This window comes from Haliotis cracherodii, unplaced genomic scaffold, assembly GCF_022045235.1.
Source record: "Haliotis cracherodii isolate W230 unplaced genomic scaffold, xgHalCrac1.p SCAF_4, whole genome shotgun sequence".
Classification (NCBI taxonomy): Eukaryota; Metazoa; Mollusca; class Gastropoda; order Lepetellida; family Haliotidae; genus Haliotis; species Haliotis cracherodii.
In genome coordinates this window covers 45620618-45646855 of record NW_027266297.1, presented here as the reverse complement: position 1 = coordinate 45646855, position 26238 = coordinate 45620618, and the positions used below count along the sequence as shown (strand labels likewise).

Sequence of the window (26238 nt, the reverse complement as noted above, 5' to 3'; positions counted from 1 at the left end):
GTTTTCATCTTATGTCAGGCCCCCCAAAGAATACAAAAATATACTATTTTGAATCATACCATGTCTTAAGTTAAATCAAACAAGTATTTTTCAGAAAAAAGAGCATTTTAAACAGCTGAAATGGACAAAGCGATACCTCTTACAATCAAAATGTCTTATGTCTTAAACCAAATGATAAGAAACAATAACAATTATTGTGATGAAAAACATTCAAATACAGTGATGGAAAATAACTGTTTTAGTCCACTAGTAATTAAAATGATAACATATATACCGTATTTGACGTAATAAGCGCCTCGCTCTAATAAGCGCCCGCAGCGATATTTGATAATTATATTGGGTAGTGAAAATCTCAATTAGCACCCCTTCCAATTGTTCAATGTAAGATTTATTTATTCGTGCATAATACACACTCGTGTGTTATATGCATCCTTAATTATGGGCAATTAAATCCTGGAAAAATATATGTGTCGTTTATAAACATTTCAGGCTGTCAGCATAAACCACAAAATTTACGATCTTTCAACTCTTTCAACCAAAATATTATTTTAATAAGAGCCCCCTATTTCTAATTTTGAGAGCACTCTGGACGTTTATTACGTCGAATATGGTATAGCAAAACCATTAATAATGGCAAGTTTCTACTGGTTCTTATGCTACCTGAACTATTGGGCAGTTTGGCAAGGACTATAGTACTTGTGCCAATTTCTTACACTGTATTGGTTGGGAAATCTGCATATAACTGGGAAAAAAAAGAATATTTCTACCCTCTGGAGTAAATATGAGCCTGTGACACTAGTTGAATTTTTCATCACCTAAGAAAATCAGCTTCTTCCAAAGACTTGCTCATGTTCAAACATACGAACATACTTAAAACTATTAGAATCAGTTTAAGGTCACCATTTTCATACAGAGCTCCAAATAACTTTTTGAGTGATTGTGTTTTTACTCTTGACTTCCTTTTTGAATTGGGTTATTCAGAATATTACATTTTTCATTGGGTAACCAATATTTTTTCACTCATCTATTCATCAATCTATTGGGCGTTTCCCAAAATTAGTGAATTTTTTTAAATTTATAAAAAATGAAATGTTTTAGATGTATATAACTGTTCTAAATATATAGGCTTGACTTGGAAAGTAAATTAGCTCGTAATTGTGTTTCGGAAATTAGCTCCTTTGTACGCATGCTGAAAAAGGTTCATTGGGTATTTATGTGAGCTGTTTTTATACATTTGTGACTTTCATTTAATGCATATGTTTCTGTATGCAAGTTAATTGGAAGTAATTTGGCTTTGAATATTTTTTTAGTGTATTATTTTATGTAAATATGCTGCTTATCTGTCGCTCTGTTCATACTTGATGGTTTACCGATTTTTTGCTAACCAATTAGCTTGTGTGTCAGTCAAAATATGAATGAAATAGATTTGTTGAACTCAGATAATAACCTTTTTGGTAGAGTTGTTTTAGTTAGTTGCTTAGTATGATTAGTTGGGGGAATAAAATGAAAATTCTATTCTGGATGTAAAGCAAATCCTATTTTTACTTTTATGTTCAATGTTTACTACTGCATTCGGCAATATTCCAGCTATAAGAAGACGACTGTAAATAATCTGCACTTGGCAAATCTGTGTGCAAATGACGTAACACATTGTTTACAGATGGATCAAGATTTTATCTCCAATTCACAGATGGCAGGAAATGTTGTTATGCATGTACTATATATAAAGTAGCAGTGAGCAGTATGCAAGGGAACCAATTCTTGACCATGATCAGTATGGGGACGGCAGAGCCATGGTTTGAAGCGACATCACCCGACAGTCGAAATAATTTATATATTGTGAATGGACATTTGACTGGCAGCAATATGTTGACAATATTTTGTTCCTGTCATTGTTCCATTCGCTAGTTTTGAAATACAAAATGACGGGAATGCATATGGACACTGACTGGCCCAGTAAGTCCCCAGATGTTCACGCAAGAACAATAAGTGTTGAAAAAAAATCCATGTTTCATATGAGCAAAACTACAAACCTTTCCTTATTTCTAACATAAAAATTAATGCATATCCAGTGGACCAAAAAGGTTCCAAATCACACCTTGTCTTTTGTAGTTGTTGATATAATTGAGATATTGTGATGCACAGCCCAGTGTTCACCCTTGTTCTACCACTAGTACCAGTGACAAAATTGGGGGTCATTTTGAAAGGTGACAGGGTTCAAAATTAAGTAAAGCATGATAAGTCCATGGTCAGGTGACATTTCAACAAACTTGCATACTGCCTATGAATATCCAGACATTGCACTTACAGAAATCTTGGCCAAATGATTGAAAAACAATGTATTGTAATTTTCTAAATCATGACAAACATTATTTCTACTACTATTCATTTGAGTTTGGATGACACACCAATTGTGTGATCTGTTGCGCATCACGTTACCTGGCTCACGATCCGATATGTACCCCAATACATGCATGCGCTCTTATCTGTGGTGCTTAAGCCATCTTTTTCAAAGACAGGATGGACAAATACCTAGCAAACTGACAATTTACAGATAGCAGTGTCAAGTATGGTGCAGTGGAGAAAAGTCTTTACGTTTTCACTGCTAATTTTCACCACTAATTAGCATGATTAGTGTTTGGTGTAACAGTTATTAAAGCAAACATTGAAGGTAAGAATCAATATTTTTTATTAAGTGTGTGACTGTGATGGATACTTGTATCGGTAAGTAAAATATTGAGATCAACTGATGCATCGGTCTATCATCCCACTACTAATATTCATGGTGTACATACCTACAAAAGTTCTGGAATAAAAGACTAAATCACCATCATGACTGTTATGGCAATGCTTCTAAAATTATTTCAAATCCAATTTGATCAGTCCATGACTTAAGCTACTGTCATTTATAAAGTCCAGTGAAACAAATATATTTGTTTGTGGTTATTGCTGCACATTATTCCAGCTATGTGATTTTCAGTCTGTAACATAATTGAATCTGAGCCAGAAAACCAATGATATTATGAGCAACGGTCCATGCTGTCAGGATACAGTGATACACAATCAACCAAATCACCAAATCTGGACACCTGTTCCATTAACTTCCCTTGTACAACAACCATAGGTTGCTGATGACCAATTCTAACCTGTAATGATCACAATAAAAATATTCTTTCAACCTTGTACATGTAGTAGGCAAACAAAACATAATCTATATACATTGTTTAAAATGATGGTTGGCCCTATTAAAGTAAATGCAGTTATGATGCAATGTTGAACTCTCAAAATAGAATGAACACTGAATGTTATACCAAACAGTAAACATAAATCAATCATCGTGTCTCAAACATGTCTTGTCAAAAGTCAAAACAAGAATGAAATTGAAATGGTCCTTGTCCACAAGTGTCGGAACCATTGGTCAAATCTCGGGAGTCTACTGCTCATTTTGGAATAGTGGTTTATGTAAAATATCCAAATTTTAAGAGAGAAAAAACAAGTCCCTCTGGATTTTCACTTGTCTCAGGCTATGTTTATCTATGTGACCATGTTGTCATAAAACTTTTGTTACAAGTAATTGGTTCAGGGTGTTTCAAGATTCAAATACTATAGCAGCAAATCTGAAGGATCCACATTAATGTTGACACTGCATGTTCTATTTGATTGTTTTATGCATTTCAAAAACCAAAGCACAATTAAAAAAATAAAAGATGCAGGCTGATAACACATGACTTCAGGTCAGAAATCACACACTGACATTTAAATGTATGACACTGGGCAAGAAATTTCTTTTGTGACTCAAACTAAGATCTCACATCACATGAACCAAAAATAAGTGTCTCTAACTTGTTGGACAACAGTGACAATTGTCATGTTTCATAAGTGAAATCAAACCTGAGAAAAAGACAGCTTACAGAAATGTCAAACTGTGTCATCATACACCTATCTCATATATTTACTTTGTTACACAGTAGCTCTGCACAGTATATTGATCTCAAGCACCTGTCTCCCATCCCCATGATCCCCACCCCTCCAGTATTTACCATACTATATCACAAAATTCTATGCTATTATGTTATGTGCAATTCATGCCACACGACAGTCATCAGAAATCTTAGATTTTACTTACTTAGACACATAGTTCTATATGCATTTACATTTCAACTTTGACAGTTTTTTTGGGGACCAGGGTGCTACCTGGTCATGCCTGGTGCAACTAGCTTTTCATGTCATCATCAACAACAATCTTTGAACATACCCAACAACAGTGGGATATAAAATCAGTGTTAGAAACTAACACTTTTAGTCTATTACTCCTTATAATAACAACATATAGCAAAACCCTTAAAACGGCAAATTACTACTAGTCCTTAAGATACCTAAACTATTGGGCAGTTTAAAAAGATGATAGAATGTTGATACATATATCATGATATATGTGATATAATACATGAACTGAATCTGTGATACTTATTTTGCTCTTTTAGAATGAAATTGCCAATTGTTCTTTTTGTAACACAGAAAGAGGTTGTGGGCGAGAAAACTGTAAATGCTACAGATTATTTACATACCAAAATCAACCAATGAATGTCATATCATCAGATACAACCTTTCCAGACTATAATTCATAATAAAACATACCAAAACACTGAAAAGAAAAGATGTGTTTGAAAGGGGTGCGTAATCACATGTAATAAGCACAGAGTTATGTTAACCTCCATTCCAAATGACTGTTTGATTTCTTACAATTTAACATTGCACAGGTAACAAAGTCAAATTTACATCCACAATGTGATAGCACAATTTGTGACTAACTTCTTAGAACTGTCAATTAACAGCCGTGTAGTGTTCCAAGAGTTACGTCCCTTTATTTAGCCTCTTCCTGTTTGGACTGTCTTTAATAAAATTGTACCGAAATAACAATATTTTAATAACAGGAAGGCATAGTCATACGTAATTATAAAAGTATATTATATATGAATGAAGCATAACGTAAACATGAGAGAAACAGCTTTGATTTTGTCTATTATTGCCTCATAACATTCACCAAAATGTTGGTCGCCTACTGAGTAAATGGCTTCCAGTCTTGCCTGATAAATCACAATGCATGTCTCACAAAATTACAATGCCAAAGCAGATAAGCGTAGGAAAAGACTGACAACAGTAATGAGTAAACCGTTTTCGAACATAATGTACACTGAGATAAAAATACAGAAGTACGGCTCAAAAACACCTTTGATATCAACACCGGAACAAACTGTAAACAAACGGGACACTCGGTCAGGAAGGAAACCATACATTTACATTCAAAATCAGCATTTGACAGTTACCGATGGCTTCGCAAAGGTCGGCAGTGATACGTATATGATCAAATAATACTATTCAACACGCATACCATAAAATATAAGCAATATTTCTTGAATAACAAACGAAAATAAGGAATTGAAAAGCATCACAACCATTGTAAATGACATGGTACTCACCTGTCTTATCGGTGTATCAGATTAAATCGTGAGAGATTTCGAGTATAAATCCTTGATGGATATAATCGGAAATGGTTATCCGATAGATCCCGTCCCCATTTTAACTGTTATGTGAGAAATAGCTCTTGAATTTCCGTGTTTAGTGCCATGATCGTAACAATAACCCGCGCCAAAAATTACTGTAACCGAACAGCTTCCATGTTGACCGAAGTATTACACAAAATATAGGTCCACCTTTTTTTCAGGATCTGCTTATAACAGCAAGCATCAAGAAATTAATAGTCTCGATCGTTTCATTTAAAGTATATGCTTCAATCAAATGTTAAATTTATAGCGTTTATTTGTAATAAAGCCTTCTGAAAGCGTAGTAATTGACAAGGTGCCCTAAGTGCGTCTTTGGAAGTAGTGCACTGTCCATCAGACGAGGCTTACAATGATAGTACATCCGTAACAACTAATTTTGTATTGGAGATGGCAATTTGAAAAATAGAGTGACAACATGTATTCATACCATCACGACGCTCTTGGGATATATTGAATACGTCAAAAGTAACACCTTTAATGAATGACACACTAAAAAATATATAAATAATCGATTAAGACTACCTCAAAATTTAGAAATGTCGTTTTATCTGAACTTATTATGTCAAGATGCACACTCTAGAGGAATCTCGTCTTTTTTGGAGGGTCTCAACACTCACAAATTCGAACACTTCGTTTCAGATATAATCCTGACTGTTCTAGCAGTCACCCGTATGAAGACAGACACATTGTATATTTTCTGGTATTCATTAAAGAAACTGACCCGTGAAGATCCGAGGAAGAATAGGTCTTCATGCTTGCTGTAAAAGGCGACTGTGCTTGTCATAAGAGGCGACTAGCGGGATCGGGTGGTCCCCAGGCTCGCTGACTTGGTTGATGCATGTCATCGTATCCCAATATTGTGTGAATCGATGCTCATGTCAATCACTGGATGATCTGGCCCAGACTCGATTATTTACAGACCGCCGTCATATAGCTGGAATATTGCTGAGTGCGGCGTTAAACAACAACCAAAACAAAAACAACATTAAGGACATTCCAGAAACGACATGTATTACTATACTTTTGCTTTTCACATCTCTACGGATATGCAGATATCGGGAAAAGTATACTGAAATTGTCAAAGCTATCAATGCTTTCATTTTGATATCGGGCATATTCGCTGACTAAATGAAAAGAACACTGAATAAAAAATAAGATATCTTTAGCAACCATTTACCACCCGACAGTTCTACCGGAAGGGTTTCCATTTCCTGTACAATTACTGTTGTTATTGTGTAATAAGAGCGAAAGTTTCTGCATATTCTTGTAATGTTTGCTTAGTTCTAGAGCGGTCTTTATATAAGCACCTTTTTGTTTATTAACCGGTCTAGTTTTCTGTAACTGATGGAAAATAGGTATGTATAAAAAAAAACTATGAAAAAGAAACACATTTTATCAGCGGATAAGTTATGCTCGAATTGTATCCCAAACACCGATATGGCAGATGAATATAATTTCATTTGAACACCATACCTGTGTTCGTGTTTTACCGATAGAGTGATAAACGATTATAACACTGGGCTTATCCTCCGACATATAACGTGGCCGTGATACTAGGCATCTCACTCTTCCACCCTTATGGTTGTAGCTGCTAGGGCAAATACAATTCCAACGACCATCAATCATATTTCATACTATCTGAACATATTTACCTCGTGGAATATCTTTAATATTAAATGTACAATTGCAAGTCGTTTTTGCGTCTCAACTGTATATATATCTGTCTCTGTTCATTAGCGATATACCCAATTTACACATAATTATAAATATGAAATCACTCCAATAAAATTCAATCCAAAGATGTAATAAAACATTAAATTAAATATAAATGTGTGGAGATTGATATAGTATGCTTCCGACAGAAAGCGAACCAATATTAATCCATCAACAGACGACAACGTTGCGACACATCAACGGTAAATAGCTGGAAGGAAAATACTACTGAACCTTTACGGGTCAAGGCATGGCTCATCTCGTTGTAAACAGTGCACGAAGCATCGACGAAATGGTTGGTCGTAGAGTGTTTGTTGTCGGTGTCGGCATGACCAAGGTGAATTGCATTCTAGTTGGTGACATTTTTTGTCAGTTTGAGAAACGTCACATGTTATTTTTCGAAATTCATATTTATTTTAATCGTGTCTTGCATTGTTTAGTTGTATTCCTAAAACGATCTAGATCTATGCAGTAGTTAGTGGGTGCAGATAGTGGACTTTGAGATATGATAAAACCTTGATCTGTGTTGATGGACTCACTTTATCATGAAATAACTGCTATGAAAGATGTCACTGGCATTCCTTAAAATTCGAACATGTCATAGAATTCTCTTGTGATTTCCTTTTAGGGATAGGAATCATTAGATTGCAAACATCCCCAGAGGAAATACAAGTGCATTCTGTCACAAATAAATGTAACCAGAGTGGTTGATTTTTGGATGTCAGTCGTTTAATACATATGCGGGAAATGAACCATTTATTCCAGCAGTGAAAAGTGAACTTGCTCCAATACTCAAATGCAAGCTGACAAGATCAATAATACACCCGATCATTGAATATAAGGGGGGGAGGGGTGTCTTGACAAAAGAGGCAAAACACTATATAGAGAAAGCAAGTGCAGTGGTGACTGTTTTATTGCGCCAGTTGCTGTGCCTCATTTGTTAGTGTTTTGAGAAAATTACATGGGGGCATGGAGATAAGTAATTGTTGGAAAGATGTAACTAAACATTTTAAAGAAACTTTATCTTTGTCTTTCTTGTGGATAAAGACATGCATACATACGAAATACATTATAATTATTAAAATAGTTTTTAAAACATTCTGTACTGTAAATGATTAAACTAAACATGTTTATGTTATTCGACAACATTCGTAATAGGGAGCCACGTCCTGTCCTAGACTGGTTTACCTGCCCTGGAGCGCTTGCACTCCTCGCCTGCAGCTGCTAGGAGGCGAAGGGCAGGGTACCAGTCTAGCTCTATTTGATCTATTTCCCCATACAGCAGCATATCGCTGCGGTGAAACGTTGACCCATTTCCATGTAGCAGGTCTGTCTGTCAAGAGGGATGGAGACAGACCTAAAGCATATTGCAATGCGGAAAACATTGATCCAGTTTCTTTGTAGCGAGATATTAGCACTTCATAGAGAGGTTTCTGATTCTGAAGGTACCACATGCAAAATACAAATTGTTTTATCTTCTGGGTTACACATGTGCTGGCCATAATGACAGTATATATATCAGTACTTGCATCAATAGTTAAGTACATGTATACTACAAACTTCTTTGCGCCGTGTTGATCTTTGTTGTAATAGTGAAGCAGGTTAGATTGGATGGTTGAAGGACTAAGACTTCGGGATTACAATAAAAACTGACATTGAAATACACTTGATGATATATACATAATTACATACTACTACAAAATGTAGGACGCAAACATTTTAATTATTAACAATATAAAAAATATAAAGTATATGTTGTGAGGACAATATCCAAAATCATACATGAATACACTGACACCAGGGCCCACTTGCAAGAAGGGATCTTAGCGCTAAGATGATTGTAACTCCCATACTTTAACATAGGCTTATAATAGTTGTAGCGCTAAGATCGCTTTGTGCAAGTGGGCCCAGGACAATATATGATCATAACTCAAGGACCCCTTGTTCTAATGATCTGATCAGGACTGCAAACAGGAACATCAACTGCATTTGTGAAAACTGTAAAACAATACTCATAACACTAAATTTAAAGAAATATTTTGTTGTTGTTGCAAGCCTCTTTTATGTACATGGGTAATAACTATACTGAGCACAGCAAATTAATTGAAATAGTTACCTGGGCTGTTTGCATATACTTGGAAAGTAACAAGTCAAAATATGGCAATAATGATATAATGCATCAATTCTCTGTCAACTAAGGAAAGGAAGATAATCAACCACTTTCTTGTGAAATACGTACAAGTCATATTTTAAAATATCTTTGTATGTTCACTGTGTTTAAATATTTGAATTTTATCATATTGATGCCTAACCGTTGTATGACTTGTTAAATTATGTTAACAAACAACCAATCTTTTTTTTTTACCATTCAAGACATTTTTAACGGAAAGATTTCCTGTTGCATTAAAAAAGCGTTAAATTATATTGTTTTCATCAAATGTTTTTATGCTCTGAACCAAAATTAAGGGTTTTATGACCTTTTTGCTACACATAAACAAAGAAAAATGTATTGTGACCCATAGTGAATTTTCACCACAGCAACCAAGTTACAATAATCTACAGTTAAGCACAACACAGTTATGCCCCTTTTTCTTTGGCACTTGAGAATCCCTCTCTACCTTGTTTTGATGGGGAAAATCCATTTTTGCGAGAGATACATCCAGTTATTGTTGATGTTAATTTAACATTTAACACTAATTTTTCTCTTCTGACCATTCTTATATTTGCAATTAATTTTAGATAAAATTCAGTACACTACATCACTGTTAGTTTGACAAGTCAGAGGTATGTCCAGTGTCACACACCCATAATTTTCACACAATGTGGACATTTTCAGACATTTTGTCTCAGCTATAGGCAGAGATCTCATGAAACAACATACAAATTCAGTTCATACAACTACATGTAATCACATACAAGAATGTGACCAACAAGTTGTACTCTGTGGATGCCCTTTTGACAAGAATTCGGCGTAGTGGTCCTTTTCTGCTTTGGGAATCAACATTGGATTAATTTGTCATCTCCCTGTTTTGAAAAATGGGGGAATATAGCATGTCCATCTGTCCTATGTCTGTTTTCCATATCTAGATGAAACTTGCTATACAGATCAGTCATGTGGTGAGATGGCGTCTTGGGATGATTTGGGTATCAGCGTTAGAAATTGGCACTAGTCCTATAGTCCTTGCCAAACTGCCCAATGGTAAAGGTATTAAAAGGACTAGTAGAAATGTGCCCTTTTTAAGGGTTTTGCTATATGTTATCATTATAAGGACTAGTGGACGAAAACTGTTAGTTTCTAACTCTGGGTATTGAAAAATACTGAACAGAATTGTGTTTTTCTTCACAGAAGTGCATGTATCCAATGGCAATGAACCAAAAGTGGGGTATAAGTAGCCCATTTTCATATTGCAGCATATGTCACCTCCCGATAACTCTTGTTTCGAAATATTATCAAACAATCATACTAGTTCACACAGAGGTAACTGCAAATAGTGCAATCAATTTTTAAACTTATCCCATCTAGCACTATGCATTTCTTCTTCTTTGATCAAATGTGGAAACATGCTTTGACCATGTGCACAGTGACCTTACATGACCTGATGACGTGTCTCTCTCTGCCAACTCCTTCTCTTTCTAATCACCACTGTGTGTGGATGTGTTTCTTGGACCCAGAGAATATATTTGCTTTCTTTTAGGGTAGCTTTCTTTTATTGACTGGGACATCCTACATGGCATTCTTGATCTCTTATCCCATCACGCAGACTCAGTCACAGCTCTTCGTCGGCATAGTGTGCTACAGCACTTTCTTGGGGGGTGACCAATTCAAGGCCAGCCTATATCAACTCCAATGGTGGTCTTGTAACCTGTTCGTTGACCGGATTCAGGAGGTCTCTCAGGAAGTTCAGAAAGACACCAACTTACAAGGCACAGTTGATATCCTCTCGCCTACACAAGCAACAACTGGAGGATAGAAAAAAGAAGGAATGTAGCCATCCTCACTTCATGCCCGCTCATCGGAATCTCTACCATCTTTCGCGGCCCCGTAAGAGGACGTTTGGGACAGCATGGCTCTAAGTCTTCCACTGGACGATCCATCTTGTGTACCGGACCTAAAGTCTTCCGGAAGGGGAAACTCAATGGAGAAGCCACTCCCCTCCACTACGGGACGACTGGGTACTTCCACCTCCACCTTCCACAGATACTCCATTGGCAGACAAATGGATAATCTTCGCACACCCCTTCGTTACACAGCTCAAGAATGGACCTCACTACCAACTACGTTTGACCTCTTCAGAGGGAATATCCTGCCAGACAGCTATCGACCCTGTTCGACACTATAGGTATGCTACTGTGAAATGTTAACAGTTAGTTCATAAATATAACGAGATCTCGCATTCGATGTCACCAGGGTAACACATAACTGATAAGTAGTGTTCTATGTGAGGTTGCTGGGGGAATGACGGTTAGATGTTGAGAGTACTGCTGTGTGCGCACATGTGTGAGCTATCTGGAAGACCCGCCTCATTCGTATGATGGCGATTTCCTGGTAAGCCTTGATCAAAAGGACGCCTATCTGCATGTTCCGATCCATTGGGAGCGCTGGCAATTCCTTCAGTTTATTTTCCAAGGCTGCCACTACCAATAGAAGGTGCTCCTGTTTGGAATGTTTTGGGCTACATGGCTGTTTACTTACCTTATCAGACCCATCACAAAATTCCTTCATCTTTCACAGAATTATGTTCAACTCATATCTTGACAACTGGATTCAGGCACATTGAGATGCGGACATACTTGACTTATCCTGCATCAACCCCAGAGGTAGGTCAACGTTGTCAAGTCGGAGTTAATTCCCACCCAATGGGGCCCTTTTTCGACACTCGTCAAGGCATGATGTTCATTCAATGTGATCGTTGGATGAAGATTCAACAGTTTTTCTATTCGCATTAAACAGCTGCCCCAGCTCTGACAATGGCAACAGCTCCTGGGCCTCTTGCTGTCAGCACAAGCTCTCCCCTTGCAAGGCCAACTGCACCTGCGGCCACTTCAATGCTTTCTTACACCCTTCATCTGGATCGACGATTGTCAAACACTGATTTCAAGGCGGTCATTCTAGCAGTGTCTCATTGGGCAGAACTCGTACGCTCCTCTCAACTCATGGTACAGTCTGACAACACTAAATGCCTTTCCTCCAACAGGTGTTCTTCCCCGGGTCCTGCAGAAGGTAGAGGCCACCAGTCACCTGTCTCTGACTTAGGTTGCGCCCTATTGGCCATCACAGGACTGGTTCCCCACCTTGCTAAGGCCCGCCAACAGGCAACCGCTTTCTACTTTAACCTCACACCCAGTGACCCTCGCAACACTCCATCTATGTGTCTGGCATATTTGCAGAAGTCCCTTATCGCCAAGGCTATTCCAAGCGGGTAGCAAAGACTATGTTGCAGCGTTCATCTGCCACGCGCCTTTCATAAGTGGATGGCCTTTGAAACTTATCGTCGTGCTCGCAACATTACTATTCTCCACTGTTAGCAGAACTCATCCCTTATCCGCTCTACAAATTGGTGGACCAATCCTCAGCTTTCCGGCCTCCGTGGAACCTCCAAGTTATCTTGTAACATCTGCATATGTTGTCAGTTAACTCCCTTGCCTCAGGAAGATTGCAATATGCCCACCTGACCATCCCCACATCTCAGTTCTCCTCCAGCCTGATAGCTGTACAAAGGAGAATGAGTTGGCAGAGAAACACACGTCATCAGGTCATGTAAGGTCACTGTATTTGACAGCACGAAATTGACCCAGTTGTTGATCAGTAACCATAGCGATGCTGGGGTGTGTACGGGTGAAGGTTGTTTGTTTTAGAAGCTGGAAACATGGTTCAACACAAGCATCTTTGCAAATTGGAGTGAAGATGAAGAAATGCATAATGTGAAATTAGTATATATAAATATACAATTTATACTAATATTTAGAATTATTATTCTTACAAATAAGTAGAAATAGAAGAGATATTCTGCAATGAGTTTATTTTCCAATATGATTTTCAGTTTGAGAAGCCTGGTCGCCGAGAGGATTTCGACTACCCTGACATGGCGAAAGAATCTTGTGAGTGAAGAAATTAAAGATTATGAATGCAGTGGTACTTCACTATCTGTCTGTATGCTTATGACATGATGTAATTCTAGCTGGACAGAAAGAGCTGTTGTTTCTGCCAAATCGGGACTCCATTATGATCCTCTTTGGCAGTCATCCTGCATTTAGAGAAGCTTTTTAAAGATGCAACTTAACCAGTCTGCGACTTTAGACACTCTTCTGAAACCAGAGCATAGTAAATTTCTATCTGGTCTAGTAAGCTCAGCTGGTAGTCCATATGATAACACTAAAATCTAGTAAAAATGATGTTCGGGCTTGTAGACTCAATAGTTTTTGGCACAGACAGTTTAAACTGAAACATTAATTTACTATCCCGAATACAGTCGAACTGTGACATGTGTATGAACATCCGTTAAAAAGCTTGTCTTTCTATTAGCCTTCAGGTGACTATGCATTGCAAATGTTTGCAGGATAGAAATACCCCAGACAAGATATTCAATTGATAACAACAGTGAACAGTTGTGTTCATTTCAAGGTGATACTAGAAATATCATTTGGTTTCCATTACATAATAAGTCTGATACCTCAAACATACCATGCATTTATAACATTTATCACCAACTTCCTCCCAATGTATGACATCCTTATTACCCTCCCATATAGAGTCATATGCCAGGGTGGTCCCACAAAGTAACCCTAATATCACGTCTCTCACCAATGGATTTCACAGGAGACCTGATACTGGGTTCACTGCCTGTGAAAATATGTGTGTGATGTTTTAGTAGTGATGATTATGTTGTATGAGAAGGCTATAATTTGCAAGTTCCATAACTACATCAAAATGTAAGGAATCAGTCAGAATATGTGGATAGAGTTAAATTGGAAATTGTGTACATTATTCGTCAGAAAGAAAGACTGGAAATGTTGTGCCAAGTTTCTAGCACAGCAATTTGCAGGGAATTCAGAAGATGATAGATAATTTACAGAATGTGTCAAAAAACTTGCAGTCTATGGGCTAATAGAATTATTTTATTAGCCAGAAATAATTTCTACTTCCCTTGGGCCGACAGGCCAGAATAAATTTCTATCCCTGACATGGAGCTCTTTATGCACATAAAACTGGAGCTGTTTCACATCATGTAAACAAAGGGTACAAGCACTGCAGTGCTCCCTGAACTTGGCAGAGGGTTCTACTATTACTACACCTGACCTTTCTAATTGATACTTCAGGTACCAAGGCTCTTCAAGACGCAGGGATTTCCTATGACAAGATTGAGCAGGCATGTGTTGGCTATGTTTATGGTAGGTACAAATACAAAGCACTTTTCATCCATGCAAATTAAACAATTCCAGGAGGGTAATTAGACTGACATTTCTGGCCAAATACCTGATCTCACTGTCAGACCTCCTTCAACCGGTGGCCAAGTACCTTATCTCACAGTCTGACCTCCTTCTACCGGTGGGCAAGTACCTGATCTCACTGTCAGACCTCCTCCTACCAGTGGCCAAGTACCTTATCTCACTGTCAGACCTCCTTCTACCGGTGGGCAAGTACCTTATCTCACTGTCAGACCTCCTCCTACCGGTGGACAAGTACCTGATCTCACTGTCAGACCTCCTCCTACCGGTGGCCAAGTACCTTATCTCACTGTCTGACCTCCTTCTACTGGTGGGCAAGTACCTGATCTCACTGTCAGACCTCCTTCTACCGGTGGGCAAGTCCCTTATCTCACTGTCTGACCTCCTTCTACCGGTGGGCAAGTACCTGATCTCACTGTCAGACCTCCTTCTACCGGTGGGCAAGTACCTTATCTCACTGTCTGACCTCCTTCTACCGGTGGTCAAGGAAAGCAGATCTCACTAGCAGACCTTTGTTTCCTGGTAGGCCAGCGAAGCAGAACCTGTTGATGACATAAGATGTGTCTTGGATATTCAGACTGAGATAAATTGGCTGGGTTAGATTGTTTGTTGTGTATCGTATCTGATGTTGATGTGTGACATGCCTGGTGTATCTGTTTGCAGGTGACTCAGCATGTGGGCAGAGAGCTGTGTACCAAATGGGCATGACTGGTATTCCAGTGTACAACGTGAGTACTCAGAAGTACCCTCTTACTACAACTCTCACATAGTTATGCAGGGGCCTTAAGATCTTGTCATGGGGAGCCAGCATGATCTAGCCCATCCTTCAGTATTGATGGGATTCAACATCACATGGCAGCTGCTTCATGACCTCAGTTGAGCACAGTAATGAGAGGTTTTCCAGTTACTGGTTGATTCTAAATGTGAAAGGAATGACCTAAGCACCTCCCTTGGGTACCCACTTTTAAAGGCCACCTTCCAGAGGTGCCTTCAACAGATACATGGTCAGAATGTGGGTAGCAGATACTTTGTGTTCCTCTTTTTCACATTCGAAAAAAGTTCATCACCTTCAACATCAAAGAGAACAACTTAGTCCCTTGCCTCACTCTGCCCCTGTCAAGCATGATCCTTCAAATCTCTGGTCTTCTGGATGATGCATGTGCCTCTCTCTTGGAAGAGTGCCTTAGCTAGTCAAGTTAAGGTTGCTTCACATATTTTACATGTCTTATAATTAGCTGCCTCTGACTTACTTGGAAAACTCAGCAAACATTCCCCTGTACACCTGCAGTTCACCATCATCCAGGGACAAGAGCACACAGACATGACAATCCGTAGCTATAAGGTGCTTTGGAACCTTTGAGAAATCAGACAAGATGCTGACACCAGAACACTGGAATCTCTGTCTGAAAAAAGCAACATCTCAGCAACTGCTTTAGAAATGTAGTGATAATTTTGATGTACATGCATGATTATGACCATGATGATTAACAGCTAGACTTTCCGTACTTGGTGAAATATTGCATTACGTATGACATTCAGTTACTACCATGGGTACCAGAAGCAATTGGCACTAATTGCTATCACTGGTCACCACAAGTCTTAACAGAAGTAACCAGTGGTTGGCAGGTATTCTTTAACAGACTATTGGTAGCCATTGATAGCCAAAATGTTTCTCTGGTGTGCAAGATTTTAACCAGTATTTTAGTATGGGTTTTCAAGTCTCCGTTCTTACTTGTTACAAGTTTCATAGACAAACAGCACCAGATGTTATGTTTTGTAGTGATTTGGTTTCCAAAGTGCAAGACTACAAAACAACACAAATTCCACAGTACATTACTAATAACTTTTATCATACAAGAGAAATAATGAAACACCATTTATTTTTGCTTGATTCTGACATGTTTTTTCCTACCAAATTCACCAGTATATATGAGTATGGCTACCAGTGGTTACCAGTGGTTACTAGTAGTTACCTGGGACATTTTTTCTTACCAGGTACCTTTGGTATTAACTGATAACCTATTGTCAACTTAGTTTATTGCTGGACCATTGAATCTATCAGTAGTTGTTTAACATGTCTACAAATTCATTTGACACAACTATCCAATCAAAGTTATGGATAAGAAATGAATAATAAGTTGTTAGATGGTTATTTTTATTTTGGTACATGATGTTGCAAGTATCCTAGTTGTCTCTTTTATTATTTACTAGTAGAAATTGTTAAGCAAATATGTGTGTATATGTAGAACACAGAGATGTATGTCCATGACATATCAGTGCCAAGTTTTATGCCTGTCTGATGACTCCCACTACAGGTGAACAACAACTGCTCCACTGGCTCCACTGCCATCTTCATGGCCAAGCAGCTCATTGAAGGAGGTAATGTCACTATAGTTAACTTGCTTAATGGAAGTTACAACTTGAGCAACAATGTATTAGGAGAAAACATTTTGTGTTGATTTGATGTGAAAGATGTGCATCTAAGACATGCCTCCTCGACATAGACTATCATCTTAGAAATAGTGGCATCATGCAGATGGAGAACCACCTCAGGTGCATCAGCTAAACACTTCCAAGTACAGGCGCTCACTGTGTGATTGTTTCTGTATGGTAACCTTGCAACCCAGCACCTTTTGAAGCACTGCTACGTATAGTATAGATGGCTGGAAGTATGGTGGTGTCATTGCAGGTCTTGCTGATTGTGTTCTTGCTCTGGGCTTTGAAAAGATGGAGAAGGGATCTCTGAAAAACAAAGTAAGTATAGTCACTCCTCTATATCTCTGGAACAAACTATTGTCACTCTATATCGCTGAAAAAAATAAATAAAAGAGACTGCCTCCATGGTCTAGTGGTAGAGTCTGCCCTGAAAGTGGAATGTCCGGGGTTCGATCCCTGATCCCTGGCAGCGTCATACCAAAGGATGTTAAAAGATGGTACTTGTTGTTACCCTGCCTTACACTTGGCATTAAGGGGCCAAAACAAAGACTGGTTGGCTTGGAGTCTGAGTGTGCTATCACTATAAAATCGGCATTAGTCCGGACTAGTACAAGCAGACGCACGTATGTCGCTATATTAGTGCAATATACTTGGATGCGACGTTAAACCCCATTTCACCTCACCTCACCTCACATGTTAACATAGTATAGTCACTTGTTTCTGAAACAAAGTACAGTCACCTCTCTATACATCCAAAAACAAACTCTTTTGGTGCACATCCACAGTGTACATGTGATCATGTTGGACAGAGGCTGTTTTGCATCAAGTGAAAAGACTTCAGAAAACAATCTTTCCAACAATGTTACATTTGTGAGGAGGAAAGAATAACCAAATGACATTATGTGCAGTGTTCGGTAGGACCCTATTTCACTGAAGTGTGAACAATGGTATTGTTGACTGATTTTGCTCTCATCACTTGCCACTGGACGTATGTAGTTCGAATATGTAACTTGTTTATTGCAAATATGGTAACTGATTCTAGTTTCAAGACTAATCAATGGAGATCAATGTCAAAATCTATGAGCTTATTAATACATCATTTCAGGAAGATGATTTGTTGCCCCCTGACAATTATGTCAAGGTTTGTAAATGGACTTGGTCTGGAAAAGAGCAGATATACTACCAACAACAAATAAGGGAACTGATGAAATGATAGTGAAGGTGTAATGACGATAATGTCAGTAAAATTAATTTTGGGTGTGAAGATCAATATCTGGTGTTTTCACCATGTGGATTAATTAAAAGGTTTATACCAAAATGTCACATTACAGTAAATAAAGAAGTTGTTACCATAATTGTGTCTACTTTGTGATACTGTGGATTAACATGTGTATGGTTGCCCTTGGTATTGCCCATCATTCTGCCTGAAGAGTAACCGCAAGCTGAACCACGTCATGTGCTGGGTCTCTGGCGTACCCTCCGCCCTAGAACATCTCACAGATGCTTTACTGGCACATGTCAGCATACTTTGCGGGCCTCTCCATGTCTGTATGACTTCTGGTGGAGATGATCACTAAAAATATGGTCTGACTTGGTCATCTTGCAGTTCAAAATTTCTGCCGATAATTCTAGCGAATGGAATAAGAGGATGCAAAATCTCATCAACACATCGCTGGCCAGTCAAATGTCCATTCACAATAACCATATCAGTACGCCTGTCATGTGATACTGCCCTACACCATGACATTACTGTCGTCCTACCGATTATAGTCAAGAATTGTTGCCCTGGTACATTGCCAACGTTTTCTGCCATCCGCGGATTGGAGGCAAAACCTTAATTTATCTGTAAACATTGTGTTACGCCATTGGCATACAGTCCGTCCCTGGTGTTACCTAGCCCAACACTTTTTTTTTCTTAATGATATTTTTATTCAATTTAAAGGGTACTTAGCTTTGTGTTCATAGTTATTGTATCATATAAGTTATCACATTACATGGTAGATGTAAATGCCACCCCAATCTTTATTGCCTATGGTAAGTTGTTAGGGTCACATTCTTCACAGGACGTGTTGCTTTTAGGCAGGCTGCACAGAGCTGGTCTCTAACGGTAGAGGTTCAAATGTGTCTTCTTGTTATTGTACAGAATTCTCTTATAATAACAGGAGCAGATTTAAATCTATTGCATAGTGCAATTAATGTAATGAGACAATCTTGTCTAGGTGTTGTGTTTTATGCCAAGGTCTCTTTGCAACCCCACTGGTTTAACAGTACTTATTGCAACCCTACCCCCTTGACAGTACGTATTGCAACCCCACTGGTTTAACAGTACTTATTGCAACCCCTACCCCTTGACAGTACTCATTGCAACCCCTACCCCTTGACAGTACTCATTGCAACCCCACCCCCTTGACGGTACTCATTGCAACCCCAACCCCTTGACGGTACTTATTGCAACCCCACCCCCTTGACAGTACTCATTGCAACCCCTACCCCTTGACGGTACTTATTGCAACCCCACCCCCTTGACGGTACTAATTGCAACCCCACCCCCTTGACGGTACTTATTGCAACCCCACCGTCTTGACGGTACTCATTGCAACCCCACCCCCTTGACAGTACTTATTGCGATCCCACCCCCCTGACTGTACTCATTGCAACCCCTACCCCTTGACCGTACTTATTGCAACCCCACCCCCTTGACGGTACTAATTGCAACCCCACCCCCTTGACGGTACTTATTGCAACCCCACCGTCTTGACGGTACTCATTGCAACCCCACCCCCTTGATGGTACTCATTGCAACCCCACCCCCTGGACGGTACTTGTTGCGACCCCACCTCCTTGACGGTACATATTGCGGCAACGCCACCCCCTTGCAGTACTTATTGCGACCCCACCCCCTTGACAGTGCTTATGGCGACCCCACCCCCTTGACGGTACTCATTGTAACCCCACCCCCTTGACGGTACTTATTGCGACCCCACCTCCTTGACGGTACTTATTGCGGCGACCCCACCCCCTTGCAGTACTTATTGCGTCGACCCTACCCCCTTGACGGTACTTATTGAGGCGACCCAGCCCCTTGACGGTACTTATTGCGACCCCACCCCCTTGACGGTACCTATTGCGGCGACCCCACCCTCTTGATGGTACTCATTGCAATCCAACCCCCTTTATGGTACTCATTGCAATCCAACCCCCTTGATGGTACTCATTTGACAAAACCAGAACATTTTGCATAAATTGCATACAGGGCTCACACACTTTGTCTTCTGTGTGTGTGTGCACTTCATGCCCTTAATACATTGTGTGAAATTTCATTGCATTGTCATTAGATGTTGCGTTCAGACGCAACACCGCAGTATTGTAAATGTACAGCTGAAGGATAGTTACATTCAGATCATTCGTTCCCTTATTTTTTGTCGGTAGTATGTCTCAGACTTGATCATAAGTAGTAAGAGGAGTATAATGAATGCCACATGTTTGTGTGTTTTCAGTATTCAGACCGCACCAACCCAGTAGACAAGCACGTGGAGGTTATGATGAACACATTCGGCCTGGAGGCAAGTCCAGTCTCTGCTCAAATGTTTGGAAATGCTGGGCGAGAACATATGCAGAAATATGGTAGGCATATGAAGTTACATGAAAGAGGAATTAATTCCTGAAATGTCATACTGGATGTACTGCATACAGAGCAACTAAATACATTTGGAAAATGATCAGGTGTTGACCACAATACCATAAGATGATTAAATTTTAACTAATTTGTATCATATTTGAGAAACGTCTGTTTACAGAGGTGAGCTTCAGGTACTTGTTTGTTTACTGATCTGGAACATTGATATTATTTACAGGAACAAAACCAGAACATTTTGCAAAGATTGCATACAAGAACCACAAACATTCCACAAATAATCCGTAAGTACATGAAAAATGTGTCACGTTCATCAGTATGTTTGCTTAATCCCGTCTGTAGCATGTAGTCTCATTTTTCAAACACAAAGTGGAAACACTGCTCACAAACACATCTGTTTGCAGAAACTTGAAACACCTCTTCCAAACACAGCCCATCAATAACACACATGGCCTGCCCCCAAGCCTTCATTCTTGCCTGTTTCACCTTGTAGAACACACATGGGAACTTGTTCTGATATATATTGGCAGACAGCTTGATTGTTTTGCTGTTTGCTTCTTATTCTTCTCTACGAGATTTCTACAATGGATGGTAGTTTCTGCTTCATTCGTATGAACACATCAAGGACTGATCCTCACCAGATGTGTCCTAGTTTGAAGCCCATCAATTGTTCCAATGGCAATCGTTCTTATTGTCAGTTTTTCTCAGAAGAGGAGTTTGTTGTATATTTTCAACGTCTTAAGAAAGGCGTTTCCAGATAAAACAAGGTGATGATCGTCGTGAACAGGATGGTGTATCCAACAGCTCTGTTTCATGGCTAATCACCTGGCCAGTGACATTGCTGATTACAGCAGTCATCTGACATGGCTACACTTACCAGAGGACATTCTAGTTCACCGGAACTACTGAACAGCTAAGTCGGAGTCAGAAATGTCTGTATGTTCTGCCATCACCAACTATATGAACAGAGGTCTCAAACACAACATTTGCCTTTTGGAGGATTTAGGGATTTACTACATGCCAGTACCAACAATCCACTCACCTCTACACAGACTCTTCATTGTAATTTCTCCCTCTCTAGCATCATGGAGGGATGCTTTGTCGCAAGTTGCTGCCTTTGTCTGCATCTAAGGTGTTGCTGGCCTTCACCAGTTCAGCCCCATGGTACTTGCACACCAAGTGATTCAGATGAACTTTCCTCCCCGAACGTTACACCTGTACTTGAAGAATCTGTGTTAAAAGTCTTGATTGTCAATCAGACGTTACTATTATCCCCCCAGAAACTGCTGAAGTTACATGAAGGAAACTTTGCAAGCTTATCTAAGAGATACTTATCAAGACTGTGATTGGGAATTGGTGCCATTAATTATTTTTTTCCAGGGACAGGGTTTTTTGTGTGTATAAATTTCACATTTAATCATTTTTACTGATGCCATAAAGTGACCCAAGCGCCTATCTCTTCTAAAGGCTTTATAGGACCCCTTTTTTATTGTTAACATTAACTTCCATGTTATTCACTACTATATGAACAAACAAAATTCTAAAGTGCCCCAAGGCGAGGGATAGTGATAACGCTGTTTTCTTGTTATGTACATGGTTACTCTCATTATTATAGTCATTTGGTGAGGGGTGCCATCGGTTACTTGACATTGGATTTGTGTGTGGCACACGAGAGGTCTGAGTGATTGCGTCAACTCTTAGTGGTCGAATTAATCTCCCTCCATCTTGACCTTCCTATGCTATATGTAAGACAGGATAACAAAAATATTTTTGCATTAAATTTGATACTTATCCCATCTCATGGGATAATCTGCCCGCTCATCCAACCCCACTCAGGATCGACTCATCTAGACTGTACTCCAGCTTCAGAAGACAAGAACAAAGATTTTGTGGCAGGTCATGTGTATCACGGACGGGTTGCGTTCAGGGGTAGATGTTAAGAGTTTCTGCAAACTGAAGCGTTTGCAAACTGTGTTTGCACTTTTTGTTCAAGAAATGAGATATAATGTTATATGTGAGACAGGATTAGGGTTAAATATCAAATTTAATGTAAAATTATCAATTTTGGTAAAATGAGACCAACAAATTTTCCCATGCTGCATGTAGTATGTTTGACAAAATGTTGGTAGCCTACCATGGTTGCTGATTGGAGCTTGGAGTATCAATGATTTTGCTTGCAGGTACTCACAGTTCCAAACTGAGTACTCTCTGGAACAGATTCTGTCTTCACCCAAAATACACGACCCTCTTACCAAGCTACAGTGTTGGTAAGTGCTAGTATTGATTTTATGTTGAATTAGTCCAAAGCTTTTCGGTAAACTACTGTTTCCTGACATACTCAGATGGATCAGGTCTAAGTGCAGGTGAAAGTTTGTAAGTAAGTCAAAGTTTGTGTCGGTCAAGATGGTTTGAATCAGCTTGTGCCTGGGTGGACCTTGTAATCACCAGATTACCCTAACGTGTAATAAGTCAGAGTTAGAGAAAGTGGTTGCTTCTGTTTCAGTAGGCTGAGTTTGAAAGTTTTTTTCATGTAGATGTATCTTACATGTGCAGTATAAACACAGTATAAACTGTATAAACTGTCAGTGTTCTGCTGTAGACCCACGTCTGATGGGTCGGCTGTTGCAGTGTTAGCCAGTGAAGAGTTTTTATCTGTAGTGTATGTTGTTGAAATGTTGAGTGTTCTGCTGTAGTCCCAAGTCCGATGCTGCTGCAGTGTTAGCCAGTGAAGAGTTTTTATCTGTTGTGTATGTTGTTGAAATGTTGAGTGTTCTGCTGTAGTCCCATGTCTGATGTGTCGGCTGCTGCAGTGTTAGCCAGTGAAGAGTTTTTATCTGTTGTGTATGTTGTTGAAATGTTGAGTGTTCTGCTGTAGTCCCACGTCCGATGCTGCTGCAGTGTTAGCCAGTGAAGAGTTTTTATCTGTAGTGTATGTTGTTGAAATGTTGAGTGTTCTGCTGTAGTCCCACGTCCGATGCTGCTGCAGTGTTAGCCAGTGAAGAGTTTTTATCTGTTGTGTATGTTGTTGAAATGTTGAGTGTTCTGCTGTAGTCCCATGTCTGATGTGTCGGCTGCTGCAGTGTTAGCCAGTGAAGAGTTTTTATCTCTAGTGTATGTTGTTGAAATGTTGAGTGTTCTGCTGTAGTCCCACGTCCGATGCTGCTGCAGTGTTAGCCAGTGAAGAGTTTTTATCTCTAGTGTATGTTGTTGAAATGTTGAGTGTTATGTTGTAGTCCCACGTCTGACGGGTCAGCTGCTGCAGTGTTAGCCAGTGAGGAGTTTGTGAGGAACAACAACTTGCAGGAACAGGCTGTGGAAATCCTTGCTATGGAGATGGCTACAGACCTTCCCTCAGCCTTCAATGAAAACAGTTGTATGAAGATGGTAAGAAACAGGCTTGGTTAGACTCAATGAGGCAGCTGCTGAGAAATCACCAGTAGATGTTTCATGTACATTTGAAGACTAAAATAACATTGTACCCTTATGTGTACATAGAGAATCTCACCCGAGTGTCTTTTGATATCAAATATATCAATGCGAGTTGATAAAAGTGGAAAAATTCCGAGGCTTGCCGAGCTTCAGTAGCTCAGCTTCAGCTTCAGTAGCAGAGCCATTAGTGATGTCATTTGATTGTGACGTCATGGTAACCAGTGACATCACAATGGTCTGCAAAGCATTGTGATGTAATTTCACTGCAGCGATATCTACAGTGTAGATATCGCTTGGTCTCATCCAAGCGATATCTCCTGTGGGAGCCAGTTTTGGATGATAAAATTCATTACCAAAATATGTTTGGTGTTACCTAGTTTTCCTGGCTGTGTAAGAGACTCCAGTAGAAAAATTGTTTTTGCTTTTAGGCAAAGTAATAATCTAGCTCTGGGTAATACACATCAAGACCAGCAAAATAAATGTAGGACACTTGCGCCCTCCCGTTGTTTCAGCTGAAATATTGCTGGCTGCAAGTAAGACCTTGGATGAGTTAACACCAGGAAAGAACTACTCCCATGTTGGATTTCTACCATTGATCCATTTAATCCATTTCACTGCTCACACCTGTAAGTTAATGATATGTGTCAAAGCTATTTGGTACATGTATATATATATAGTTTAAGACAGTTAAGTCATTCTACCAACTCTTATTTCAGGTGGGATTTGATATGACCAAAAAAGCTGCTGATAAAGTGTTCCAAAAAGCTGGTGTGTATTCTTTTAATGCAGTCAGTTTTCATTGTGCTGCCCATAAGGAATGATATTTATAAGTCCCAAACCAATTAATAAAACAGCTTTGAGCCAAGATAAACTGTGAAGATGTTAATGTAGATGTTGCTTTGCTGCAGGGTTGAAGCGGGATGACGTGCATGTGGTGGAGCTCCACGACTGTTTCTCCTGCAATGAGCTCATCACATATGAGGCTCTTGGGCTCTGTGACACAGGTAACTATCAACTCTTTGGCGACAATGATAAATGTTAGTTCATTATTCAAAAAGGCCAGCTGTTGAACATCGTTCAATGTCGTTTTCTAGCAGAATGCCATGAAAGTATATAAAAAAAAGTTGTCTGAGACTTTCAGTGATAACTGGAGTAAGAATAGACAAGGCCCATTCCTCACACAGGTACAAAACCCATTCCTCACACAGGTACAAAGTCCATTCCTCACACAGGTACAAAACCCATTCCTCACACAGGTACAAAGTCCATTCCTCACACAGGTACAAAACCCATTCCTCACACAGGCACAAAACCCATCCCTCACACAGGTACAAAGTCCATTCCTCACACGGGTACAAAACCCATCCCTCACACAGGTACAAAGTCCATTCCTCACACAGGTACAAAACCCATTCCTCACACAGGTACAAAGTCCATTCCTCACACAGGTACAAAACCCATTCCTCACACAGGTACAGGTCCATTCCTCACACAGGTACAAAACCCATTCCTCACACAGGTACAAAGTCCATTCCTCACACAGGTACAAAACCCATTCCTCACACAGGTACAAAGTCCATTCCTCACACAGGCACAAAACCCATTCCTCACACAGGTACAAAACCCATCCCTCACACAGGTACAAAGTCCATTCCTCACACAAGTACAAAGTCCATTCCTTACACAGGTACAAAACCCATTCCTCACACAGGTACAAAGTCCATTCCTCACACAGGCACAAAACCCATTCCTCACACAGGTACAAAACCCATCCCTCACACTGGTACAAAGTCCATTCCTCACACAAGTACAAAGTCCATTCCTCACACAGGTACAAAGTCCATCCCTCACACAGGCACTAAACCCATTCCTCACACAGGTACAAAGTCCATTCCTCACACAGGTACAAAACCCATTCCTCACACAGGTACAGGTCCATTCCTCACACAGGTACAAAACCCATTCCTCACACAGGTACAAAGTCCATTCCTCACACAGGTACAAAACCCATTCCTC

General features: G+C 39.5%; 2 protein-coding genes across 2 annotated transcripts in view; one reads left to right on the top strand and one right to left on the bottom strand.

The window, feature by feature from the left end:
• Window positions 1–5678, bottom strand: part of LOC139478213 (nipped-B-like protein) — a 62817-nt gene extending 57139 nt beyond the window's left edge. Inside the window, exon 1 of the mRNA XM_071260594.1 lies at window positions 5481–5678. The gene's annotated coding sequence lies outside the window, so the exon portion shown is untranslated. The remainder of the gene's footprint in view (window positions 1–5480) is intronic.
• Window positions 5679–7525: 1847 nt separating this feature from the next.
• The window catches only part of LOC139478162 (sterol carrier protein 2-like), a 31073-nt gene continuing 12360 nt past the window's right edge, over window positions 7526–26238 (top strand). Inside the window, exons 1-12 of the mRNA XM_071260501.1 lie at window positions 7526–7614; window positions 13319–13376; window positions 14595–14666; window positions 15387–15451; window positions 17039–17102; window positions 17413–17477; window positions 20657–20783; window positions 21014–21077; window positions 22974–23060; window positions 24027–24177; window positions 24939–24990; window positions 25131–25226. Coding sequence (XP_071116602.1) covers window positions 7528–7614; window positions 13319–13376; window positions 14595–14666; window positions 15387–15451; window positions 17039–17102; window positions 17413–17477; window positions 20657–20783; window positions 21014–21077; window positions 22974–23060; window positions 24027–24177; window positions 24939–24990; window positions 25131–25226 — 988 coding nt within the window. The 5' untranslated portion in view covers window positions 7526–7527. The remainder of the gene's footprint in view (window positions 7615–13318; window positions 13377–14594; window positions 14667–15386; window positions 15452–17038; window positions 17103–17412; window positions 17478–20656; window positions 20784–21013; window positions 21078–22973; window positions 23061–24026; window positions 24178–24938; window positions 24991–25130; window positions 25227–26238) is intronic.